Below are 22,690 nucleotides of genomic sequence, written 5' to 3'. Positions count from 1 at the left end.
TTGGAGGATGGAGGTAGAATATGCTTATGCAGTCATTGCTAAGAGTTCACAAGCGTTGGTTTGAGATTTGGTTAGCGTGGTGCCCAAGTAGGTAATTCTCATGGGTCGAGACGCAGAAGCTCTGACGAGTTAAAATTCAATGGAAGGGCTGAGGAAGGATTGCTGAGGAAGGATTAGAACAGCTTCGTAAATCCTTAACTCTAAAGGTTAATATGGCCAGTGGTGACTGCAGTACTCCCTCATCTTACCTACCTACGTTATTCAGCATGAACGGATTCCGGCGGGTCTGCCCCGTCTGCCCCGTCTGGCCCCTTCTTCATACCTACACAGCACACCCCGCCATGTTTCTCGGCCTGCTCAAAAAACGCCGGAGAGTTGGGCTGATAGTTTAAGCAAGGAAGAGCCAAGCATTACTAAATCATCGAGATGGCGAATTGTTGCTTGCCCTGCCTCAATTATGTCTGCCTGTGTTTACAGGCAGTCTTCTACCTCAGCTCAATCATCGACGATTGTCCATTGCCAATTATCCAGCGAGGACCTGTGAGACCCGCGGGAACCAGTAGGAACAGGTTTGTGAGCGCACACGTCGACATCAGAGGCTCAACTCAAAAAGATACGGACCTGAGGTTCTTTGTGACAATGATGGCGGGAATCGCTCGTGGGATGAGTTTTGAACTCCTCATTTTAGCAACATTAAAACATGACTCCCCTTCTCCTTCTTCCTGTCTCTGTCGGCCAGTGGAGCTTTCACGCAGTGCCTATTATCCAATCTCGTCTTCCAATTGCCGATCGCTAGCTGGATGCATTTAAGCCAGAACGCCAATATCGCCATGTCCACCGATGGGACAAACACACCTTCAAAATACCGTTGCCAAGAGGCGGGCTGCGAATCCACCTATTCGACTCAGTCCAATCTCAACAGACATGTCCTATCAAAGCACAGAGAGAAAATACGGGAGCCTTGCGGCGTAATGCGGCCAAACCACACATCCAACTCGCGGCGTCACCAACAGACCTGTAAAAAGTGTCTGGAATCATCGGGCTCGCCCTCAACCCCGGGTCAGCAAATCAGCAGCGGAACACCTACGACTGCCCCCACCAGTGCCATCCAGACTCCGAACCGCGATACTGCCCTCGAGATTTATGAGGTAGAGGTCGTCAACTACTACATGAACAATATTTTGGAGGATGGGGCCCTTCCAGTAAGATCCTTCGGGAACTCTGAACCCTCGTGGCTGAATATACAGCTCATAAGCAAAATCAATGCGAATGCCAACACCGAGCTTATCTATGACTAGGAGTATTTGCAACACTTTTCCCCAGCTTGGAAGTCTCGATTGGATTGCGATTCACTTATGCTAGGAAGAGCTGGCTGTCCCACGTGTCGTGACATGGCAAGCCAAGGGGTCTGTTTAGGTTTGGAACTTCTTTTGTCTGCCGTTTCTGGGTAGATTTCAATGATTAGCCCGGTTGCTTTGGAACATTTCGTATGTATGGGGCTCTTGATATCAATAAACCACGATGAATGATACAATCCGGTTCTCGTGTGGCGTTCAAAGTGTCCGTGTAAGTGCCCGGTTGGTGGGATCCACCATTTCGGAGCACCCCGGGCAAACCGTACGGTACCCAACGCCGGTGCCAGTGACTCTTAACATTTCCAGACACGACTTTGATTCCGACATTAAAATTGAGACAATTGACCTCACTTCGGATTCTATGAACTCACACTAAGATCGTGCAGAAGACGCACCCAGCGACACTGATGATTCGTCCATGTCAACATTCGGAGGGACGACAATTGAAGCTTTCCATCAAGAGACAAGATTGGCGCCAGTGCCATTTCCAAATGAGTGCGGCGCGGGCGAGGAGCGAAGAGGCGAGGCTGTCCTATGCGGCCAGTGTGATACTCCATAGACCTGGAGAATTGGAAGGCACATGGATTCAGGCAGGTGTCTCTTTCCGAGATTGGCCGGCGCAACATGCACTTAGTGTATTGGGCGCCATCATAGTCATCAAATGCAAGCTATCGTGACCGGCAGCACGACCTACGTCTCTGCGCCTATCCAACATGATTACGGTGGCAGGCTCACACAGCAAGTCTTGACTTGGAAGACCTAGACGTTTCGAGAGGGTTTCCATGCCACTGGAGCGGGCAAAAGGAACCAGCCATCAGCCTTAGGAGGCTACGTGGGATTCAGAGGATTCCGTCCGTCTCTGAACATCGTCGATGAAGCTGTCCCGTCCAGATCAACCAGATCAATTAATTAAAATGCCAGGGAAGCCCGTAGCTTGATCATCCCAGTAGTTAAGTGGTTTTATGTTCTTTCCCCCTCTTTTGTGAACTTTTCGGGTTTTCAAGCTGCGTGATAGGCTGTTTCTAGAAGAGAGAGCACAAAAGGAGCGGCGGAAGCTCCTGACCCCTGCTCGAACAAGTTCCATGTTGTTTGTTGTCTCGGTCCGCTCCATCAAGTTGCCTTAACACTTTGCTTTTTTCGCCCGACCGCGTTTTTCAAGATCCGTATAGATCCGTATGTGGTGAGCCAGTCCATCCGAAGTCATATCAAGGACCTAACCATCCTCTGACTAAGAACTTCCTCTTATCCAAAAGGCACCACAACCACACGGTTACACAAATTACTGACGGTGTCACAGCAGTTTATCTCTCCTGTCAATCGATGTAAATTTGCGTCGAAAGTTGGCTCGTTTGTACTTGTCGCTACAACCTCGATAGACGTTTGACTTGGGTCATTCCACACCGAGATAAGTCCCGAGGAAGACGTTCGCTCACTTGCAAGATGCTCGATACATGTATAAATGACGGCCAGTCGATTATCAGCTTCGTCTTGACGAGGAGAGCAAACGAGCAGCATACAGCTTCTAATATCGTCTTCCATCTCCTGATCAATAGCCGCCATCAATTATTTACTTTCTGAGCCCAGTGCAAGGGTACCGCCAACGTCAATATGGCTACGCCGCTGTCTGGGACTCCCTCGAACCTTCATTGCACAGAACCCTTCTGCGAAATGAGGACCTTTTCTACTCGGTCCAATCTTAACAGACACATGAGGTCCAAGCATGGCCCGTCGGTTCTTGTATTTTGCGGCAGACTACTACCAAACCACCCGTCGAACGTCAAGCGCCACATGGACACCTGTCAGGACTGTCTCGCAGCTATGACCTTCATGCTCAATCTCATGGAAGACAACGTTGCAGTGGACTCTTAGTCGGTGGACTATTTGGGGTGCAGTGCAGTTGGGGAAGTCGAGCCTGTGCCTATGTATGGTGGGGGAAGCTGTTGGCACTGGACTTACCAACGACATGGAGCCTTGGATAGGGCCTCTCTTTTCGTCCCTCCCGTCAGCTTGGGAATTTCTATTGCACGCCTCCGCGGTGCCTCTCAGAGGAGGAGCTAGCCATGGTTATGTAACGGACGCACTTGAGAAGAATGAAACATGGTTCATCACATCTGTCAATACGCTACGTACCTTACAAGATGGATATGCATCAGGTGAATTGCCGTATACCAAGCCGAAAGAGGCTCCAGGGGATATAGACGTTCCGATTCCTGTGTTGGTGAAGATGTTCAGAGTAACAGTATACCATAGTCTAGCATTGGAAGGGCAGCGTGAGACGGACGCGAACAGTGTGGCTGGCCGTGACGGAGCGGTGTAAGTCAGGTAGAGGTGGGTCTCCTGTGAAGTGTGCTGAGGGCTCGGTATTTGTGGCTGTATGGCTGGTGAGATGCTCGAGGCAAGAATCGAGGACAACCCCAGCGGTCATCGTGATCGAGATACGACATCCCGGAAGATGAATGCGCGGCGTTCCGAATCACGTCCCTGGATTGTGGGACGAAGACGGTTGTGTGGTTAGGCAACGATGCGCTCCTTCTAACAAATTTACACCTTGCTGCCATGCTGCCCCGCTGACCCGATGACATTTCCTGTGTGCAGCCAATCAGTATCTTGCCTTGCAGACGGAAAACAGTCTTCGGCTTTCGGGGATCGAACAGGATGGGGTGACCCCGGGCCACCTCGCCCGTCCACCCCCTTCACTTTACACTGGCAACCTACCTTACACGTGTAAGAGGTGACCATCAAGAAGAGGCTCACAATCCTCATTTACTAAGAACAGCTGAATACAAAAAGATTTCAATTCCATCTGTTTTAACCGAAGATGGCAGAAGACACAGGATTTCTCGTTCTCAAAATTTTGTTACCAGATCGATAGGCCCGGTCACTCATCACTAGAGGTCCGTGGCAGCAGAACGTCTCGATCACCATGTCCAACCAGGGAATTAGGTCCCTCTCCAAATTCGCTTGCCAGGAGCTTAGCTGCAACCTCAAAACTTTTTCCACTCGATCCAACCTCAATAGGCATCAAAAGTCCAAACACGGCCAAAAGGTTCAAATGCCTTGCGGCAAGAGCCGACAGAACCACGCATCAAACTCTCAACGTCATATAACGTCCTGTCAGAAGTGTCGTGCAGCTATTGATCAACCCTCGATACCCGAGGTGCACAACAATCTCGGGTCACCTATCAATGCTACTGAGATTCCGAAATTCGATCTTACCCTCGAAACCTACCCGAGGGGCCTCGACGCCATGGGTTATATCATGGACGGCTTTTATTTCGAAGCCCACCAGCCAGACAATCATCTTTAGGACTTCAGAATTTGGAATCTCTGTTCATCTTAAGTACGCAGAAAAAGTATGATTCAGCGCGCAAATCATCACGGAAGAGGGAATTGAGACTTGTGTGCTGAGATTGTGGCCGTTTCACGTCAGGGGGAAGAACCACTCATTCCATTTGTAACCATGAAGCAAGACTCATGTATGGGTTCCGTAGCCTGATAAATTTGGATATCTATCAATCCTCATGCGCTCGACCAAATATCGGGTGTGATTAAATTCATTCTCAACGCATTCACGAGCTCTCATTATGATCAAAGAAAAATTAGAACGAGAGGATGGCTCAAGGCAGTGTGTATGAGTTTCCGACCGAAGCCCATGTAAGTGAGGTAGAGTTGGAGAGTGGTGGGGGTTCGGTGCACCTGCGCTGGAGAGGTACCCATGGTTCAAATAAGATCTGCGCCACATCCCGCCACAGCGAACCATTGCTCATCGCTGTGAGGCAACCACGTCCGTGCTATATACCCGTTTTATAGTGGAGACATGGAGATGGACTTGCAGGGCATAGCGCCCCGGAGAGAACTTCCTCACCCGATGTTGGTATCTGATTAGGTGGAGACAATAACCTTATGCAGACCCGGTTTTCTTTTCTCCCCCCCCCCCCCTGCACACACCTCTTGGGAATTTTGTGCCCAATGGCAGTCACCTCAGTAAGACCATATCAACCATCCTCCTCCTCAATTGGGCTCTAGCATTGCCTCCACGTATTGCTAGGTTGATGAGGCTTGAAATTCTCACTTGCTTCCAGTAATTTGCCAAAGGAGTATAAATGAATCGTGGCTGTCATCTGCTTTCCTCCCGATGGGAATGGGTGAGCAGCTTCTAGCTTTCGACTTTGTCTGCCAAACCTAGATCAACAGCCCTTCTATTTCATGTCCAGATAGCAGTAGACGACGTCGAAATGCCCGTTCTCGAGGTTGTAGCTACCCCAAAGTTCCGATGCGAAAAGTCCGGCTGCGAGCTCACCAAGTTTACCACTCGATCCAATCTCAAGAGGCACACTCAGTCCAAGCACGGCACTGCTATCAGATTATCCTGCGGGAAAACCCTCCCAAACCATAAATCGAACATTAAGCGCCACCAAAAGTCATGTGGAAAATCCTGTATGGCTCAGCTTTCTGCCCCCACTGAACAAGTCGGCTTCGGATCACCTACAAGTGCGACAACCGGCGCCACCGAGACCACGAACTTTGATTTCAACCACGGCTTCTACCCAGAAGAGTTCGGCGAAATGGACGTCCTTATTGACGACTTCACTTTGGGGATCATTAGTCAGAATACAGCCCCAAACACGACCGAGACCTTTGCCGACTGATTGAATGGTCAAATCAGGCGTGAGCACGGAGCTCCTCATGAGGAGCAGTTGGGGCAGCTTGGAATTTGACAGGGGACGTAGGATGAACCATGGAAATCTTGTGCCCCTTCCAGAACTGGCCGTTTCGTCTGTTAGTACATTGTTTTACCCAATCGGTCTTTGAATACACAAACATCCATTTGCCTATGCCACTTGCCAAAGACCAGGCAAGCTAGAAAGACTTCGGCTCGCCCCGGCGACTTGATGTGTTAGTGAACCCCCACTGAATAAGAAAATCGGGTCACCATCCAACGGCGAGCCTAAGACCAGGTACGTGCCTAGAACCGTGCAAGTGAGTAAGTGAGGTGGGCCACAGCATCCATCAGCGACTAAGTGACTGGATTACGCTCCCACTTTGGTGCAGGGTGCCTGGTATTACAGACATTCTGGTGGGGGAAAGATCTGGAACCAACCAACAAGGCTACAAATACCGGTACGCTAACCTTACACCACAGTCTCATGTTGCAAGCCTCCATGGCGTCCGGCCTGCAAGTTTAGTAACGACATGAATTGAGTCCGCTGAGGATAAGGTAGTGGATAAGAACTACAGGATTCGATAAGAAGACGGCGAAGTGTTGGCTCTACTGCGTTTCTCGATGAATACCTCAACTCGTGAGGCTGGTGGTGAAGTGGTGAGGTTGGCTGGCTTGGTGATCCCTCGACACCTCAGCCGGGAAAATGCGGTTGTAGGTAACGCCGTCGCCGATGGTATTCAAAATACCTAGCAGGCCCCGTCAGACACTAGGTAGCGAAGTACATAGCGGGGCAGAGCGTTCGCGTCAAGCGCAATTCGTGACCGCTTTCCCAAGACCGGGCATTCGACGTCAGGTGTGGGGCCAAGTCCTCATACGTTCGGGGGCACCCTCTTCTTTTTATCGCAATTCAACACCAACGAAGTGATCGCCACACTGAGGACTTGATGTTTGCAGGTTTCACACATTTTTGTTCTCTGAATCTGCAATGCCAACGAAGTTGACTTCACACTGAGGACTGGCAACAACCAGGGGCAACAATGGTGCCATTTTCACTCATACGAAACCTAGCGAAAGCATCGCTTCGTAAATCTGCCTATCGTCGAAGAGATTTCCACGCCTGATGATGCTTTTTGAGGCGTCTGAGAATGTTGACGTTCCATTCAGCGTCAGGCAAACGCGGTATCCGAAAGGAAAGGATTCTGTAGCCTGCAACTTAAGTCCTCTTCACGAAGATAGTTTTTAGTATATATATATGTAGTGGCGAAGAAAAGGCTCTCTGCATTCGTTGAGTTCGACGTTTCCTCTGTCCGCTATGTCATTTGATGCCATATTCTTCCTTCAATGAGACGTTATTCTTGCGATAGTCGAATGCCCAATGTTCAGACTGTGTATTGAGAGAATCGGCGCTAACACATCAGAGACTTAGACGCACACAATCACAGCATCGTCCCAGTATCGAAGAAGCGTTTCTCAACAGCTGAACATAAGAATGACCAGAAGTAGGGGTGCGTTTGCCCCGGTGCTGCGTGGTTCCCCATGCAGTCCTCAACTGGCGAAACGCAGGGGTTGAGCTTCACTTCGAATGGTGTGGCTTCCAGGCAATTTGTTCCAGCGTCAGATTCGTACAATCCTCAGGAGTATACATCTTGTCATTGGGCCCGACTGCGTAGTCCACACTCCGATCCTCACCAGGATTTGCGCGGTGGGTTCCTTTCTCCCCGTCCGGTCAACCCAGATACCTACGTACCATGAGATCAAGGCTATAAGACCGGGGACACAGCCAGCCATAGCTCCAATTTGAGTCTCGTTAATTTCTGATTTTATGTCCTTTCTTACCACTGTCGTTAGCATTCATGTACCCAATCATTCCTTAATCTGTTTTTTAATCAGCCTGATCTTTTGTTCCTCCTACCTGCAGCTGGCTGCATTCAACACCCCAAAAAAGACTCCAACACTGCCAGAAACCTATCATGACTCCCAATAAGAACACCTCGAAACCCTCTGTCTTCGAGTGCGACCACCCAGAAGGCTGTGGCGCGCGGTTCAGCGAACGTTCCAATCTCAACAGACACCAGAGAAGCGTCCATGGCGACAAGGTCCCGATGTCTTGCGGCAACCTCATTAATGACCGCCCTGATGACATCAAGCGGCATCAAAAGGACTGTGGGGTATGTCAGCAAATCTTGGGGGCACCTGCGGTGCCTGTTGGCAATGGAACTGGGCCAGGGATAGCGTTCAGTGTCAACATTCAGGGCACTGAACCTCAGTACGCCGGCATCCCACAAGACCACTATCAGCAAATCTGTATGCAACGCTTTCAGGAAGGCCAGCAGCATGGGTATCATAATGGGTGGTGTGAGGGCTGGAAGTACGGCCACCAGTATGGCTTCCAGTCCGGCTACCCATATGATTGCCAGTATCACCAGCAGAGCTCCCAGCAGAGTAATCAGCCGATGGACGGTCTTCAGCAAAGCTACGAGGACGGCTACTGGGATGGTCACCAGTGGGGCTACCCGCAAGGTTACCATACTGGCTACTACCAGAGTCATTAGTATCACGACCGGCTTCACGACCAGCTTCACGACCAGCTTCACGACCAGCTTCACGACCAGCTTCAGGACCAGAATCATGACCAGTATTATGACCAGCATTATGAACAGCATTATGAACAGCATTACGACCAGTATCACGAACTGAATGACGACCGGCACGGCCATTAGTAAATGGGGTAGGCCTCCATCTACGGAAGCTTTCATTCCCGATCACTAGTCGAAATAGATTCCCTAGCGATCAAAAACCAGATTGTTTAATGTTTTCGTGTGGACATTTGGAGGTGCATACGCGATAGAATGGGGAGGGATTTGACTCTCAGGCAGAGGCATTGTCGTTTTTATTGCATAGCCATGCATCTTTCTTGATACATCATTGTTTGGTACGGGAGTTTCTGATGTATAAAAGTTAAACATCGAGAATGAATACCTGTTTCCCCCAAAATTACCATGGTGTAGTTGCGTGTGACAAAGCATCTCCTCTTCGATTTGTGTGAGCGCGAAGTGTTGCGAACACGATCGGCGAAACTATAACTTGAATCTCTCCATCTAAGCTGAGTCAAGAAGCCCGCCATAGGGAACCCGAATGACCAGGAATTTTCCTACGATGCGCAGCGGCAGCCCCGGGAGCCATTGAATCCGGCCTGTGTAAGCACGAAGGTGGTTGAACGGGGAAAACCTTAAAGACAGGGGATCTAGATTCCGAGGATGGGACGGGACGTTTCCAACGCTAAGGTGATCTACACACAGGGGATCCCTGCGGGACATCCCACAATCGCAAGGGTCTAGGATCAAGTGAATGGCCGTGATTAAACCGCATCTCTTGGTCGTGCCATCGTATCAGCAGCTTTGCTTTGGCTCTTCTCTGATTCCAGGATTTCGGTACCATCACTATCTACTAGACATACCAACTATGGATAGACCTCGACAACCGGGATAACGATGATGCGATCATCCTAGTGGACAGTGCCTCAATTCTAAGATCAAGATCAACGAACCTACTCATTTCTGAGCGCAGCGGAAGTAGAACGCTCATTTCGCCACGCCTGCCGCAGATACCAAGACAAAGTTGCGTTGCGAAGTGCCCGGCTGCGAGCATAGAACCTACTCCAGTCCTTTCAACCTCAAGAGGCACATCAGCTCAAAGCACAACCAGGCCGTTCAGATGTCCTGCGGCAAGAAGTTCCCGAAGCACCGGTCTAACATCAAGCGCCACAAGGATACCTACGGTTGCGAAGTTCTAGTTCAGTCTCCAGTTCCCGCTGGAGGGACTGGTCTTGGTACACCTTTGATTATTACCACCAATATGATCGACCTCCGACAATACTCTCGATATGATGTTGAATGACTGCAACGATGCTTACTTTCCCGTGGACAATGACTTCTTCGGGCCATTCTAGTGAGAAGACTTTCAGTTGGGATGCGATACCACATGGCTGGTGCCTACCTTAGGTAAGCTACTTATGCTTTAGATTCCCTGGTGGGATGCCATACCACATGGCTGAATGTCAGCACAAGCACCAACGGCTGACTCAAGACCAGGGGCGATCGCATCCATATTTCTCTTGACCTGAAGGCCTTTTCAGATATACAGAAATCCTTCAAGATGGATTCGCCGCACTTCACATGTTTCATCACGTAGCAAGCGGTCTGCTTATTTCCTTTGAGGTTCATTGGGTTGCTGTGTCTCCGAAGCATTAAGCTGATGGTTCATCGGTTGATGGGGCTATTGAGTTTATGACAATATGAATCTTCGAATTTCTGGGTTTCCGTCAAAGTCTTGAAATTACTAAAAGAAGATCCAGACTGCCTTACTCGGGTACAGCCTGTTCTCAGTGTTGGCGAACTCGCGGGGCATCCACAGTCCGTGTAAGTGACTGGTGGGGGGATCGCTTACATGATTGGTCTACCCCGCCATTTCATTGTTCGCCCGGGATACAAACCTAAGACAACAAAGTTCAAATTCTTTCAGATCATATTATAATCGTGCAGCATACATTCTCAAGTGCACTGTTGACTTCTCTGCATCAGAGGTCGGTATCAAGGAGCTAGAGGAGGGATGGTAATGTAAGCTTCCCGTCAAGAGAGAACGTCCCCGCCCATGTCATTCCCAACAGGGGCGGCCCATGCACGGGGTCCCTGGAAGACGACATATCAGGGGTCCTCTGAGAAGATCAGATGGTTGCCGATGGTTTGGTAACAGGGCTAATGAGATTCGGAAGTTTATCCAGACAAGTACTTTCACTTCCATCCTGGTATGGTACTGGGTTTCCTTCCACTTTCCTGGCTTCGGGAATTGTCATGAAGGATCGGGCTTTGGAAAAAGCCACACGATACGAAATACCCGAGATACGATAAGACGGCAGGTACTACTTTTATGCCCCAGATTCATGCTTGGGCCGATAGAGTAGGATAGCATGACAGCCATGATATGGACCAACATCAATTGACAGCATAACGGAGAAGAAGCACTATCCAGTGTTTGTGACGTATAGTTTATTAGGATTAGCTATTGAAACTTTTGTTTTACTCCATCAGCCAGAAGGTAGGCCACCATCATCAGTCGTGTCGGAACTCAGACCAAAGACAATGCCAGAGTTGCTGTCGTGTAATTGTTGCAGGACCGACCATGAAGCTCGGGCTTCTTCTCTCAGTCGAAGCTGGTACCAGTGAGCCCCATCCATGCATGCCTTAAGCCCACTCGCGATAGACATCAACAGCCTCGCAAGTAGGGTTGGAAGCCGGGCCGGCGGTGATCCAGACGAGAGAGCGGTAGTAGTAGTTGCCGACAAAAGTGTAGCAGACGTGCCAGCGGTAGTACGCCTCGTCGCCATAGGGAGCTTGCGAGCCAGCAACGGCCTTGGAGTCGTCCGCGCGGGAGTAGATGAAAAGCTTCTCGTTCTCGTCAAAGCCGAGGGTGAAGAGGGCAGTGTTTCCTGGGGAGAAGATGGGGATGGCACCGTTGCTAACGATTTGCAGGTTGAGCATCATTCCGGAGGAGATAGGGTCGCCGTTGCCGATGGGCTGGTTCCAGGTCAGGGCGCCGAGGAGGTGACCGTTGAAGTCGGACTGGGTCTCGTTGAGGAAGTAGTTTGTGTGAGTCGTGGGGCGGTTGGCTTCCTGGACGGGCTCCGTGGTCTCGGGGCAGAGACCAGCTTGGCCGGCGCCGGAGTGGCACGAGGTGAGGTAGGTCTCGCCGGAGCCACCGGTGCAAGGGGTGAACTTGAGCCAGAAGGGTTTGGTCTGGTTGGTGAACTGGGCAGAAGCTAGAGTAGCACCCAGAAGGGCAATGGCGTAGGCGGCCTTCATGTTGATGGCTGAAGAGGTGATGACGATGTGTTTGTGAAGAAGTGATAGTTGCTGATGCTGATGATGATGATGAAGAGGAGATGACCCTGGTCTTTATACCTCAACTGCTAGACGGCGTCAGTACATCCGTCTCCAGTCTTTCTCCAATTTCGAACTGATTCGTAGGCCAATACAAGAGACACAGGTGGCAGCAATTGTTGGAGGCTTTCACGTACCTTGAAAGATGCGATGAATGATGTTGGACACCTTGAGGTTTGGTTACGACGTTTGGTGATGCTGGATCTAACCAAGGACGGATGGGATGAGGTTGTAGAAGAGCGGGGTGGCGTGGTTTATATTAAGAGAGAGACAACTCTGGCGTCCTCTCTTGCTGCTTCCGGTTCAGACAGGCTTCTTTCCCCGAGAGACCCTGCTGTCCTTCATTCTTCCCACTTGACGGACGATCATGTTGGAAGGATCTGGCGGGAGGGGAGAAAAAAAAAAGAGGCGGTCGGGGGAAGGCGGAACCCCGCTAAACATACACGAGGTCCCTAGCCGCATCGTAAAGTTGGTGTCACTTTCCAGGGTGACATGGACGCAAACTAGCAAACTAGGAAGTCTCAAAGGAGCACTGGTAACGTGGTGTCGATCACCGCCCACAATTCGGCTCCATTGATGAGCACGGAGCTAGCGCAAACGAGCCAGTAAGGGAGGATGGTCCTGTCCTCGGTGAAGCAAGAAATCTGGGGAAACAGCTGCTTCGTCTGATTCTGATCGTCCTTGTCGTTTGTTCACAGGGTTGCACCGGGTCTGTCACTTCAGTCAGCCCTCTGTGTACTCCGCCCAGGCAGTGACTGCTCAGATTATCAAACAGCAATATCAAGCAGTCCACAAAAGTGACGATGCTGACGCTTGAGTTTCCCGGCGCAGGATAACCCCACACCAAGCCACGCAAACTCTACGCGGGTTCAGATTTCCAAGTTTCCGGCCGTGGGTCGATCTGAAGTTAATGAACGGAAAAGAGGAGCACACGTGGTCTAGAACTATGGACAGCAGTGCTTGAAGGGAAGCCAGATGTTTGCCTCACAGAAAAGAAGCTTCGCAGGAACCCCACGTTTCCTGCATCGTGAGGATTGAGTTGGAAAATGGCGCTCTCCAAGGCGGGACGGAACGGCGCCACATGCACGTCATAGATGACGGTGGTTACGGGTTGGGCTTTTCGAGGCTGAAATGTCAGATGCAACCTCGTAATATCAGGGTGTTTTCAATATGGTGATGCGAGACATTGCGGAAATCCGCTTTAGATTTTGTTGTCTTTGGTCACAAACTTGTCCCAAGTCCTGAGAGTCCTGCGAGGGATTAGTAAGTGCAGAGCTGAATCCCATGTGTAAGTGAGACATGACGTTGGAACCAACGCGGATGTGCCGGCGGGCCGGTTAGGCATCTTGGCTCAATTTTTGACTCGGGTGACTTGGTGGTGAGAAAATAGTCGCGATGATAGTCAAAAGATACGAGAAAAAGGCCGTTTCCAGCTTGACACGATCAGCATGCCCCAGACCGGGGAATATGGACTTCCACTGCATGATCTCCCATGTAGATGGCATTTTGTCATTGATCCTGCACGCCGGCAAGGTTGATCTCGAGGCCGTTTGCTGACTGGAGACTAGCGGGGGTTGAAGCCTTACTAGATGCGGACGAGACACCAACGCCGCCGTCCTGGTTAGGGAATCATGCATGCCGAAAGGGCCGGTGATGGGGTGTGCTGTGCGGGTTCGCGCAGGTTACGTTGCTTTTGTGACAAGATGCAGTGGAACTCCGATACGAGGTCGGGTCAGGAGGGTCATTTACACGTTCAAATGCCTTATGTATGGAAATATCTACAATGAGAATGCATAATGCGTCAAATATCTCGTTCTCCGTCAATGTAGCCAAAGACGACACCTAACCGCAGACGCCCGAGCTGGCGATCGAGTTCAGGTCCCTAGGAATGACTCCGGCAATCACACCGTCTACAACCTCGTTAGCATACACATCATCAATGATCATCAAAGAAACTCACCTCTGTAGGACCACCGGTAATCGCCAAGCTGGGCCTTCCACGTCCAAAACACCCACCCGGCAGTGTTCTTCTCGTAGGCGTGGACCTGCGCTGCGAACCACTTCTTGTAAAAGTCCTTTTGCGTGTCACGGTTCCAGTCGTCCGAGTTCTCAATCTCGTCGGGCGGGCTGATGCTCCACTCGCCGACAATCGTCGGGCCCGAGGCGTCGCCGTTGCGGTTGTCGTTGCACGACGTCGAGATGTAGCTGTCGTGCGTCCAGGGCACGTCGTTCTTGTTGGCCCACTTGAGGTAGCGGTGGTCGTCAAATGCGGTGAAGTAGGTGTCGTCGAGGAACTCGGTCGGGTTGCCAGAGCCCCAGAGCGAGGACATCATCTGGATGTGGAAGTAGTTGTTGGCGCTGACGCCGAGGCTCTTTTCGACGTTGCGGATGGCCTGAGAGTGTTAGTGAGATGCGCAAGGTATCAACAGTAGTGACTAACATTGTAGCCGTTCTTGTAGAACGTGCTGCGGAGGGACTGCACGGAAGAGTCCCAGTTGGTAGGCTCGTTGACGAGTTCGATCGTGCCGACATTCCGGAGCTCGTTGTTGTCGTGGGCAAGCTTCCTCAGGAACTCGAGGAACTTGACAGCCCGGCCGTACTGGTAGTCATTGTAGAAGCCCGGGGTGTTGGCGAACTGGAGACAGTCAGAGGACGGCCATAAGTCTAGGGATAGGAGGTCTTACTTGGCCAGTGAACGAGTTCTTGGCCACTTGAGCACCCGGGGCACCGTGCTGGCTTCATGTTGTTAGTCTTTGAAGGCGTCTCATGGGTTGTTGAACATACTCCAGGATGATGTAGAATCCGCGGTCACTAGCCCACCCGCAGAGCCGGATCAAGTACTTGACAGCTCCCTATATTCGGTCAGTCTTAGTCAGACAACAGATCAAAGGGCCACAAACCCTTGGGAAGTGCTCAGAGTTCTGGTCAACCAACGACTCATCCAGCCAGTATCCCACGGGAATACGGATGGTGTTGATGCCATAAGACATCATCTCATCCAAGTCACCCTCGGTGATCCACGTATCCCAGTGCTTCTGGAACGCGGCATCAGACCTCTCCTGGCCCGTGTTCATGACGCAGTCGAATTCAGACTGCTGGCCACCGCAGCCCATGGTGTTCCACTCGTTGTTGGCGATCCAGGGCTCAAAGACGAACAGGGAGCCCAAGTTGACGCCCCTGATCTTGCCGGAAGCCGTCCACCAGCGCTTGCTCACGCCGTCAGAGTCATCGGACGTGGTGTTTTGGTTGTCAAAGAGGCTGAAGCCGCGGGTATCCAACAGCTTTCTGGTGCCGTCGTTGGGCAGCCATGCGTGGGCGAGCTGCGTGGTGGCAGCGAGTGCCAAAAGACTGAGACGGACCATGTTGACAATGTTCGATGGATTGTCAGGCTTGCGATGAGAGGGATGCAGAGACGGAGACAAAGAAGTGTGGGAAGACCGGCCGTCTTAACAAGCTTCTGATGCCTTCCCCGAGTCTTGCGGGCCGCAACGGTAAACCCCAGGATTCGCCAATGAAGTGAGGAGGAAGGAAAACGAGATTATCCCAGGGGCGCAGCACCCGATGCCGTAGCACCAGCTCTTTCTTGGGGCCTGGACGCTAATGCAAATGTCGATCGTGAGGGCTGAATAGCTCTAGTGTATTTTGTAGCTCTCCTCACCAAAAAGCCCCTGTTCCTTCTTTTCATCGACATCGCTTCGCCAAACAGCGGGAGTCTATTTCCAGAGAACGCAAGGATTGACGGCATCGAGCTGCAGGTGTTCATCCAATCCATCCAATCCGGACCGATTGGCGACCTCGAGAAATCCTGGTTCCTGCATCGAAAGTCGTGGTGAACCTCGACAGCCGCACGGGCGAGCAGGATGACGGCAGGGAAATTGACGGCTGCCTGGAGATGGTCGCTGGGTCCCATTGCCTCATCAGGCTTTACGACGGGTTGCTGACTGGCTCTTGGCGGCCATTGGGGAGGATCGAAAGTGAGACGGCCGGCCTAGCCCGGGGGCCAAGTTCGATTGACCTCCTTGATGGGGTTTAGCTCCGGCTACCGGCCATGCTTCAAATTCAAAGTTCAAGCTCTCGGGTGGTCGACAGGGGTTTCTTAAAAGGCTGCCTGGCACCTGCAGACTGCAGTGTAAGGTAGGTTCTTAGTCATTGTGCAGCTGCAGTTGTACAGTCAGCAGCCGCACTGCTCTTTTTTGGTGTACTCTCACAACCGACAAAACTCGACTTATATCCACCACAAAAAACATCGTGAAATCGCCAAAACGTCAAAAAAAAACATACAACACCAGGTATTCGCTGGTCGTCACCGACCCAACTACTAATCCGGCCCTCATTGGCTTATCTATGGGAGAGCGGACGGGATCCCGAGTTTTCCAATGGGTATGGTCGTATGTGCTAGATTTTGAACTGCAAGAGGCTCAAGACGGCACAGGAGCAGTTCTGTGGGCAAGTTGGAAAGGTGTACGATGTAAGAGGAGCTTGATCTTGAAGGAGGACGGGCTGTGAGGTTAAATGGGGGGTCTCGGGTATCAATGGGTCAATGTGGGTACAATATCGTGTATGACACCTGTGGTGTGAACTCACGTAATTATGTTGCTTTTACGAGCTCATCTCTAATACAAAACGACGGTGACTCCTCGAAATGCATTCATAATTCTCGAGTCATCTAGGACGCAGCAGGATAGCACTGAAACTTCAATAGTATTAGAGGCCCTTAGTAAGGTGTGTATCCTGTTCAAACATACATGTATGGGTGCTGTATCCTTCAATTGCCGCAACGGATATTGCAACTTGGGTAGTACAGAGCGAGAACAGACTTTCAGTCGCATTTAACTTTTCCTGATTTAATTGTGTTACCCTTCATTTTCACCGAGCCAGTAAACTTAGCGATAATACCCGGGACGCACTCTATGGCAACTCACCTCTGAGACCTCCACGCCCCACAACTTCCCTCAGCATACGTGCTGCACCGTACACGAAAGTAGTCATTATCGACATCATAGTCCTTGGTGCAGCTTCTCGCGTCGCGACAGATGGTACACCGGTTCGCTGGGATGTCGCCGTCCTGCACGTTCTGGTCGGGGTAGTACACCCAGCCGCCGACTTCCTCGACGCAGATGCCAATGGCCTCGTCTGGACGGCCCATTGCCCACTTTCCCCACGTGACACCCGGGTAGAACCAGACACAGGCGCAGTCTTTTTCTTTTGTGGCTGCGGCGAGTACTGAGATGAAAAATGTCACTGAGGGCCGCATCGTGATAATTCGTAGTTTTGGTAGGTTAACGCAATTGAAGCCCAGGCATGTGTACAGTTGAGGCCGAATAAACTCGAGAGATACCTTCGACAAGCTATGGCAGCAAGAATCTGGTGAGATATGTCCTTCACCTGCGAAGCAAGCCATCCGTGTCAGTCTATGTATCTCATCAACGAAATGTTCACCGCGCGTTTCGCGGGTTTCCATAGAGATCTCCAGCTGAGATCCATCTTGACAGCCTCACTATGCCCACATCAACGGGGTTCAAACTCAAATTTAACATAATTTGTACGCTTACAAGGAGAAACGGTCAGGTGTTGGTCGGAGTGGAAGACGCGAAAGCAGGTTCCGGGATCAGCAAACATCGCGGGGCAAAGTTGGCCAGACTGGAACAACTTGGAGCTACAAGTAGTAGTCAGTAGTCAGAAACACACTGCCGATCGATTTTGACTCGGTTCGTTATCTAAAAGTGATATCCAATATGCATTCATTTCCAACTACGCTCTTTTGCCGTACACATGCGCCTAATGTACACATTCATCCTTTGTACTTCCAAAACATGAAGGAAATAGCCAACGCCGAGCGCCCAATACTACATCCAAAACATGACCCAACCACTAGGAACTCGACTTGCAAGCGGCATAGCTGTCAAAACCGGACGCTTGATGCCAGGTCGTCAAATGCTCAATCAGAGTCGGGTCAATGTCGCGGTTGGCCTTGATAAAAATGGTCTCGTACGGGTGCACGTTGGTACCAAAGTACTTGCCGTTCCAGAGAACGTCACCATTCTGCGACGTGTCGCACTCTTCAATGTAGTTCTTGGACTTTTGGAACGCCGTCATCATCAGGTCCACCTTGTAGCCTTGCTTCAAGAAGGTGCCCGTAGCACCAATCTCGGCATGCACAGCGTGATTCCAGCCGTCGTAGCAGCCGCCCAGGCCGACAGGGTCGTTCTCGGTGCCGAAGTCGTCCTTGACGGAGGAGCCAGGCGGGGGGTTGAGGAGCAGATCGATGCCTACGCTGTCGGTGGCCCAGATCATGGACTGGACGTGGAATCGGGGCCAGCAGTTTGCCGTCATGCCGACCAGCTAGCAAGCCATGTTAGCAGCAGTCACTAGAGTTGCGGAACTTCGTCATCGTCTTACCTTGACTTCATCCGTGAGACGGTCCAGGTACATGTCAGTCCAGCACGACTGCGCCCAGTGAGGTAGGAAAGGGCCGCGGATACTGGCGTTCATGGTGATGAATCGCTTGTATTTCTTATACAGATCTCCTTTCCGGAGCACCTCGCCGTACGCGCCGAGGTCGAAGCAGGTGTTGTCGCGGGCAACAACCTTGATGTTGTCCTTTTCAGGGATGATACTGCTGACATTGGTCTCGCCGTTGAGGATAAAGATGAAGTCGGCAGCGTCGTGCAGGCCCTGCTTGACGAAGAACTGGAGGTTCTCGCGGCCGGCGTCGGACTCGGCGTAGGCGTAGAGGACTAGGGGACGGCTGCGGTCCTTGGAGCCGGATGATTCTTTCGAGGTGGCAGAAGACGAGGACGAATGCGACTTTAGAGATGTAGAGGCAGACGAGCTCTTGCTCGCGCCCTTGTCAGAGGCAGCGCTTGCGGTCTCCTTCGCTCCCTTGGCAGTCGTTTGAGAGGCTGCCTTGTCTGCCTTGTCTTCGTCGTCCTCGTACCATGGCGGAAGGGAGTACTCTGGCGACTTGTCTGGTTTTGAAATATCGTGGGACGGCTTCGAGGACTTGTCGGGCTTCTGCTTATCCGCGGCATTGCTATTACTGTTCGGGTACTGCGGATGGCCTACAGGATTGGCAGACTGCTGGTCGTGTGTCTAGGGAGTCGAGAGTTAGTCCAGAGAGCCTAGAGAAAGACCAGACATTGGCTCAAGACTCACAATGTGTGTAGGAGTTGTCGATGTTGTCTGGGTAAAAGTCGAGAGCGTCCACAGGAAGAAGAGAAGGATGAGCAGACCAATGAAGGTCTGCCTGTTCACTGGAGCAGTCGACATGGCGAATGCTGTCGATGGATGCTGCGGCTCGGAGTCGGCGACTTTTCAAAGACGTGGTTGATGCGATCGATGCGCGCAACTTGGGACCAGAACCAGCTGTGAACGATGGTTGTCTTTGCTGGGCCAGGAATCATAAATCACCGCATTAGAGCAAGCTGACAATGACGATGAGCAAGAAAGAGTAACGCAGAGCGCAGCCGGCGAGGTTTGGAGGTGGGAAAGAGTCGAACTTACGTCGGAGACAAGTAGGAAGCTGAGCAAGGGACCCAGGTCTCAAAATGGACGCCAGGGAGCTGTGTCTGACATCTTGGGTAGTCTGTATAGTGTGGCGTGGCGTCGCCGACTATGGCCAGGGAGGGAGGGGCTAGAATGAAGGGCACCCGGCACGGAGGGTATTGGAGGGCAGCTTCAGGCCAGCTTTCATAGTCGGGGGGAGTGATTTTTAGAGTTTCAAGACATTGAAATACCATCAGCCATCGCCTTGGCTGGCGGGTGGCCCAAGTTTCCTTCATGTCACTCTTCTTCGGCGACAACTGTCATGGCGAACGAACGACAACTAGCCTGTACGATTAGACGAGAATATTCTGGCAGTTCTGTCTGGGGTAGAGTGTCTGAGCATATCAAAGCTGAGGCTCTGGATGCGGTGGTCCGAGGGATGGATCTGAGATGAGATGCAGGACGACTTGTGTGGACATGGGACACCACCGTCGACCATTCATCGGCCGCCGTACGTCTCCCACATGCGGTCCCGGTTGTCTGGACTCGTAAGGCAGTCCACAGTCCACGCACACTGCAGGGACCAAAGATCGGGGAGTTCCCACAGGGGGGGACGGGGGAAATCTGTGATGAACGCGGCAACGGGACTCCCCACGCTTCCGGCGCGGCACGTCATTGTGGACGGGGCCAGCTAGGATGGTCATCGAGCGTCACCTTCACTTACAGTCGTAGACTGGAAAGTTGCTATGAACAAAGACTGCTTCAGTTCTTCTCAAGGTTGAGAACGGATGTGAGGGTGATTATACGTTATCGCAGCCTTTTCTTCTCCCGCTTCTAGACAACTACCGCCCGGCGTTACACAGTACACGGCAGATCCCTTAAAATGCCACGACCCGCCCTTGGGTTGTCTGCAGCCCCTGCGCCCCTGCATTGGCTGGTCCCTTGCATTCTGCACCAATTGCTTCTTTTGCCATCTTTCGAGGTGCCAATAGCGAGCTTCACACGCTTAGCTATGGGCCGTGCAATTGAGTGAGACCTGGTTTCATTGCAATGGAATACCTAGAGAAATGCAATTTTTGTGGGCTTGAGGATGTTCTAAACGCAATTGAGTCAAATATGTGTGGTGCGTCAAGCCAGTTGTGTGTCAACAAATTGAAAAGACACCTTGCCTCCAACATCCTCTATGTCGCTCAGCAACTCGGGAAAAAGGTAGCTCTGCGCCAATTGAGTTACAGACTCAATGGGGACTCTGCATCTTTTGACATCTCATCCCTGAACTCAATTGGTCTCTTCTCTCAGGTTTCCAGACAACGGCGTACTCGGACAACCAGGTATCCCTATCAGCGATACTATGCTGAGGTTAGATAAACATGATTACTTACCGCCAAGGACTGTTGACGGACTCTTCCCTAAACCGCCTCAATTGCAACATGGCATTGGAAGACGCAACTCTCGAGGAACAGTCGCGATTGGCCGAGGTTGTTACAGAGGGCTTGCCAACCCGGCTGACTGCCTTATCTGGGAATGGAGCTGGGAGGAATCGGCCGATATCTCGAGCGGGGGTTGCACCAAGTGGAGGCGCAACTGATCTCACCTTACCATTGAAACCTGTTCAACTGGTCATCAAAGTCGATGCCGTTCCATTGGTGCCAATCGCGAAGTCGCACATTACAAAAAGGATCCCCAACTGGTTGAGCAGAGTTTCTACCTCAAAGCGAGACAACAAAATTAGGAAAAGATGAGCGCCGTGACGATTCAACCACCACTGTCCCGCCGTGGCCACGGGCCTGGGCTCATCATCGTGGTCGAAGAGGGCATCAACCTGTCCAAACATGACAAGATCCTGGACCCTCCTCCGTCACAAAAATGGGCAGAGGAAGGATACGCCGTTGCGCAGATAAGCGTTGCACCAGGAGCCGCGGACGTTGCTGGCCAGGTTACCTCGGCCATTGAAATTCTCAGAGAGCTCGACAGTTGTGACGAAAAGGACAAGTTTGGTGTCATTTGTAAGGACATCGTTGGCTATTGGAAACCTCCAACTAACAAATCTCACCAGCTCTCATCAGTGCCCCCTCTTCGCAACTTGTCGACGCCTTGGAGAGTCATTCCGAGATCAAGGCGGCCGTATTTTACAACTTTGGCCAGACACTCACAATTCCCACCCTTTCGCATCTTCCCAAAACCGTGACAGACAGTCCCAAGCCAACTCCCACGGCAAAGACACACTCCTACCCCGGAGCAAGCGACTTCTTCGTCGTCCCTAGCCATCCCAACTTCAACGCCAATGCCGCAGGGCTCGCGCACACGCGCACACTGACGTTCCTGAAACCCCTCCTCGGCGGGCCGTACTTTGATCTCGAGGCCGTCTGGGAAGAACACACTCTCTTCGAGTTTGGCGAGCGCAATGTCGAAAAGACCATGGCCACCATGGTCGAGCAGCCCTATGTGAGTTTTGTCGGGAGGTTGCTCTCAAGGGCAAGGTTGGCTAATACCGGCGCAGGTCAATCACATCCCGACGCTCACCGGCGGCGTGGGCCGCCAATACCTGACCAGCTTCTACAGAGACCATTTCATCTTCAACAATCCCGATGACACCGAGCTCGAGCTGGTCAGCCGCACGGTTGGTATTGATCGAGTGATTGATGAGTTTGTCTTCAAGTGCACCCACAACAGGGTCATTGACTGGCTGTAAGGGTCCCCCAGCACAAAACAAGTGAAGAGCGTACTTCTAACCTCGAACGCAGGCTTCCCGGTGTTCCGCCAACTGGAAAGCATCTCTCTATCCCCTTTACGAGTGTCGTGAACGTACGGGGCGACCATCTCCACCACGAGCACATTGCCTGGGACCAGGCTACCGCGCTGCGCCAACTTGGCCTCCTGCCTGAGTTCCTGCCGTTCCCCTACCAGATTAACGGTAGCGGTCCGGCGTCCGGGAAGAAATTCGAGTTCAAGCTGCCTGTCGCCGGCGTAGAGTCGGCGCATAAGCTCGTTGACGAGAGCGCCGTGGAGTCGAATGCCATGTTCGAGTATGGGACGCGAGAGGTCGATGCCTAGCTGGGTTGGTCCGGGACGCTGCGATGCCAAAAAATAGTTTTGGGGCCTAGATTTCCGGTACAGAGTCAAGTCCAAGATGGTTTTTGAATCCGGCGGGCGGTTATCTGTTGAAGCTGACAATCGCTCTTCTGTATTAGGTTTCTATTATGTTCAGTTATGATATGACAAAGTAAACGCTTCTCATTATGCAGTCGTCA

At 51.6% G+C, this 22,690-nt stretch overlaps 5 protein-coding genes across 5 annotated transcripts; 2 read left to right on the top strand and 3 right to left on the bottom strand.

Moving 5' to 3' along the window:
* Positions 1-5,590: 5,590 nt before the first annotated feature.
* Positions 5,591-6,004, top strand: N0V96_008439 (uncharacterized protein; the record flags this gene model as incomplete). The annotated part of the gene is made up of 1 exon (XM_065758330.1): positions 5,591-6,004. The coding sequence occupies one exon, from the start codon at positions 5,591-5,593 to the stop codon at positions 6,002-6,004; it is 414 nt and encodes a 137-aa protein (XP_065613085.1).
* Positions 6,005-11,258: 5,254 nt separating this feature from the next.
* N0V96_008438 (uncharacterized protein) lies at positions 11,259-11,876 on the bottom strand (the record flags this gene model as incomplete). Its single annotated transcript, XM_053190056.2, has 1 exon — positions 11,259-11,876. One exon carries the CDS (start codon positions 11,874-11,876, stop codon positions 11,259-11,261), a length of 618 nt encoding a protein of 205 aa, XP_053052478.1.
* A 1,920-nt stretch (positions 11,877-13,796) lies between these two features.
* N0V96_008437 (uncharacterized protein) lies at positions 13,797-15,316 on the bottom strand (the record flags this gene model as incomplete). Its single annotated transcript, XM_053190055.2, has 6 exons — positions 13,797-13,864; positions 13,915-14,347; positions 14,395-14,589; positions 14,639-14,690; positions 14,739-14,806; positions 14,855-15,316. 6 exons carry the CDS (start codon positions 15,314-15,316, stop codon positions 13,797-13,799), a joined length of 1,278 nt encoding a protein of 425 aa, XP_053052477.1.
* A 2,509-nt stretch (positions 15,317-17,825) lies between these two features.
* On the bottom strand, positions 17,826-19,223 carry N0V96_008436 (uncharacterized protein; the record flags this gene model as incomplete). Its single annotated transcript, XM_053190053.2, has 3 exons — positions 17,826-18,296; positions 18,354-19,046; positions 19,110-19,223. The coding sequence occupies 3 exons, from the start codon at positions 19,221-19,223 to the stop codon at positions 17,826-17,828; spliced, it is 1,278 nt and encodes a 425-aa protein (XP_053052475.2).
* A 1,954-nt stretch (positions 19,224-21,177) lies between these two features.
* Positions 21,178-22,493, top strand: N0V96_008435 (uncharacterized protein; the record flags this gene model as incomplete). Its single annotated transcript, XM_053190052.2, has 4 exons — positions 21,178-21,445; positions 21,496-21,884; positions 21,940-22,127; positions 22,184-22,493. 4 exons carry the CDS (start codon positions 21,178-21,180, stop codon positions 22,491-22,493), a joined length of 1,155 nt encoding a protein of 384 aa, XP_053052474.2.
* Positions 22,494-22,690: the final 197 nt, after the last annotated feature.

The sequence above is a fragment of the Colletotrichum fioriniae genome (genome assembly GCF_027942845.1).
Source record: "Colletotrichum fioriniae strain IMI 355084 chromosome Unknown scaffold_10, whole genome shotgun sequence".
Taxonomy (NCBI): Eukaryota; Fungi; Ascomycota; class Sordariomycetes; order Glomerellales; family Glomerellaceae; genus Colletotrichum; species Colletotrichum fioriniae.
Note: the sequence above shows the minus strand (reverse complement) of the source record. Positions and strands in the feature narration are given on the sequence as shown.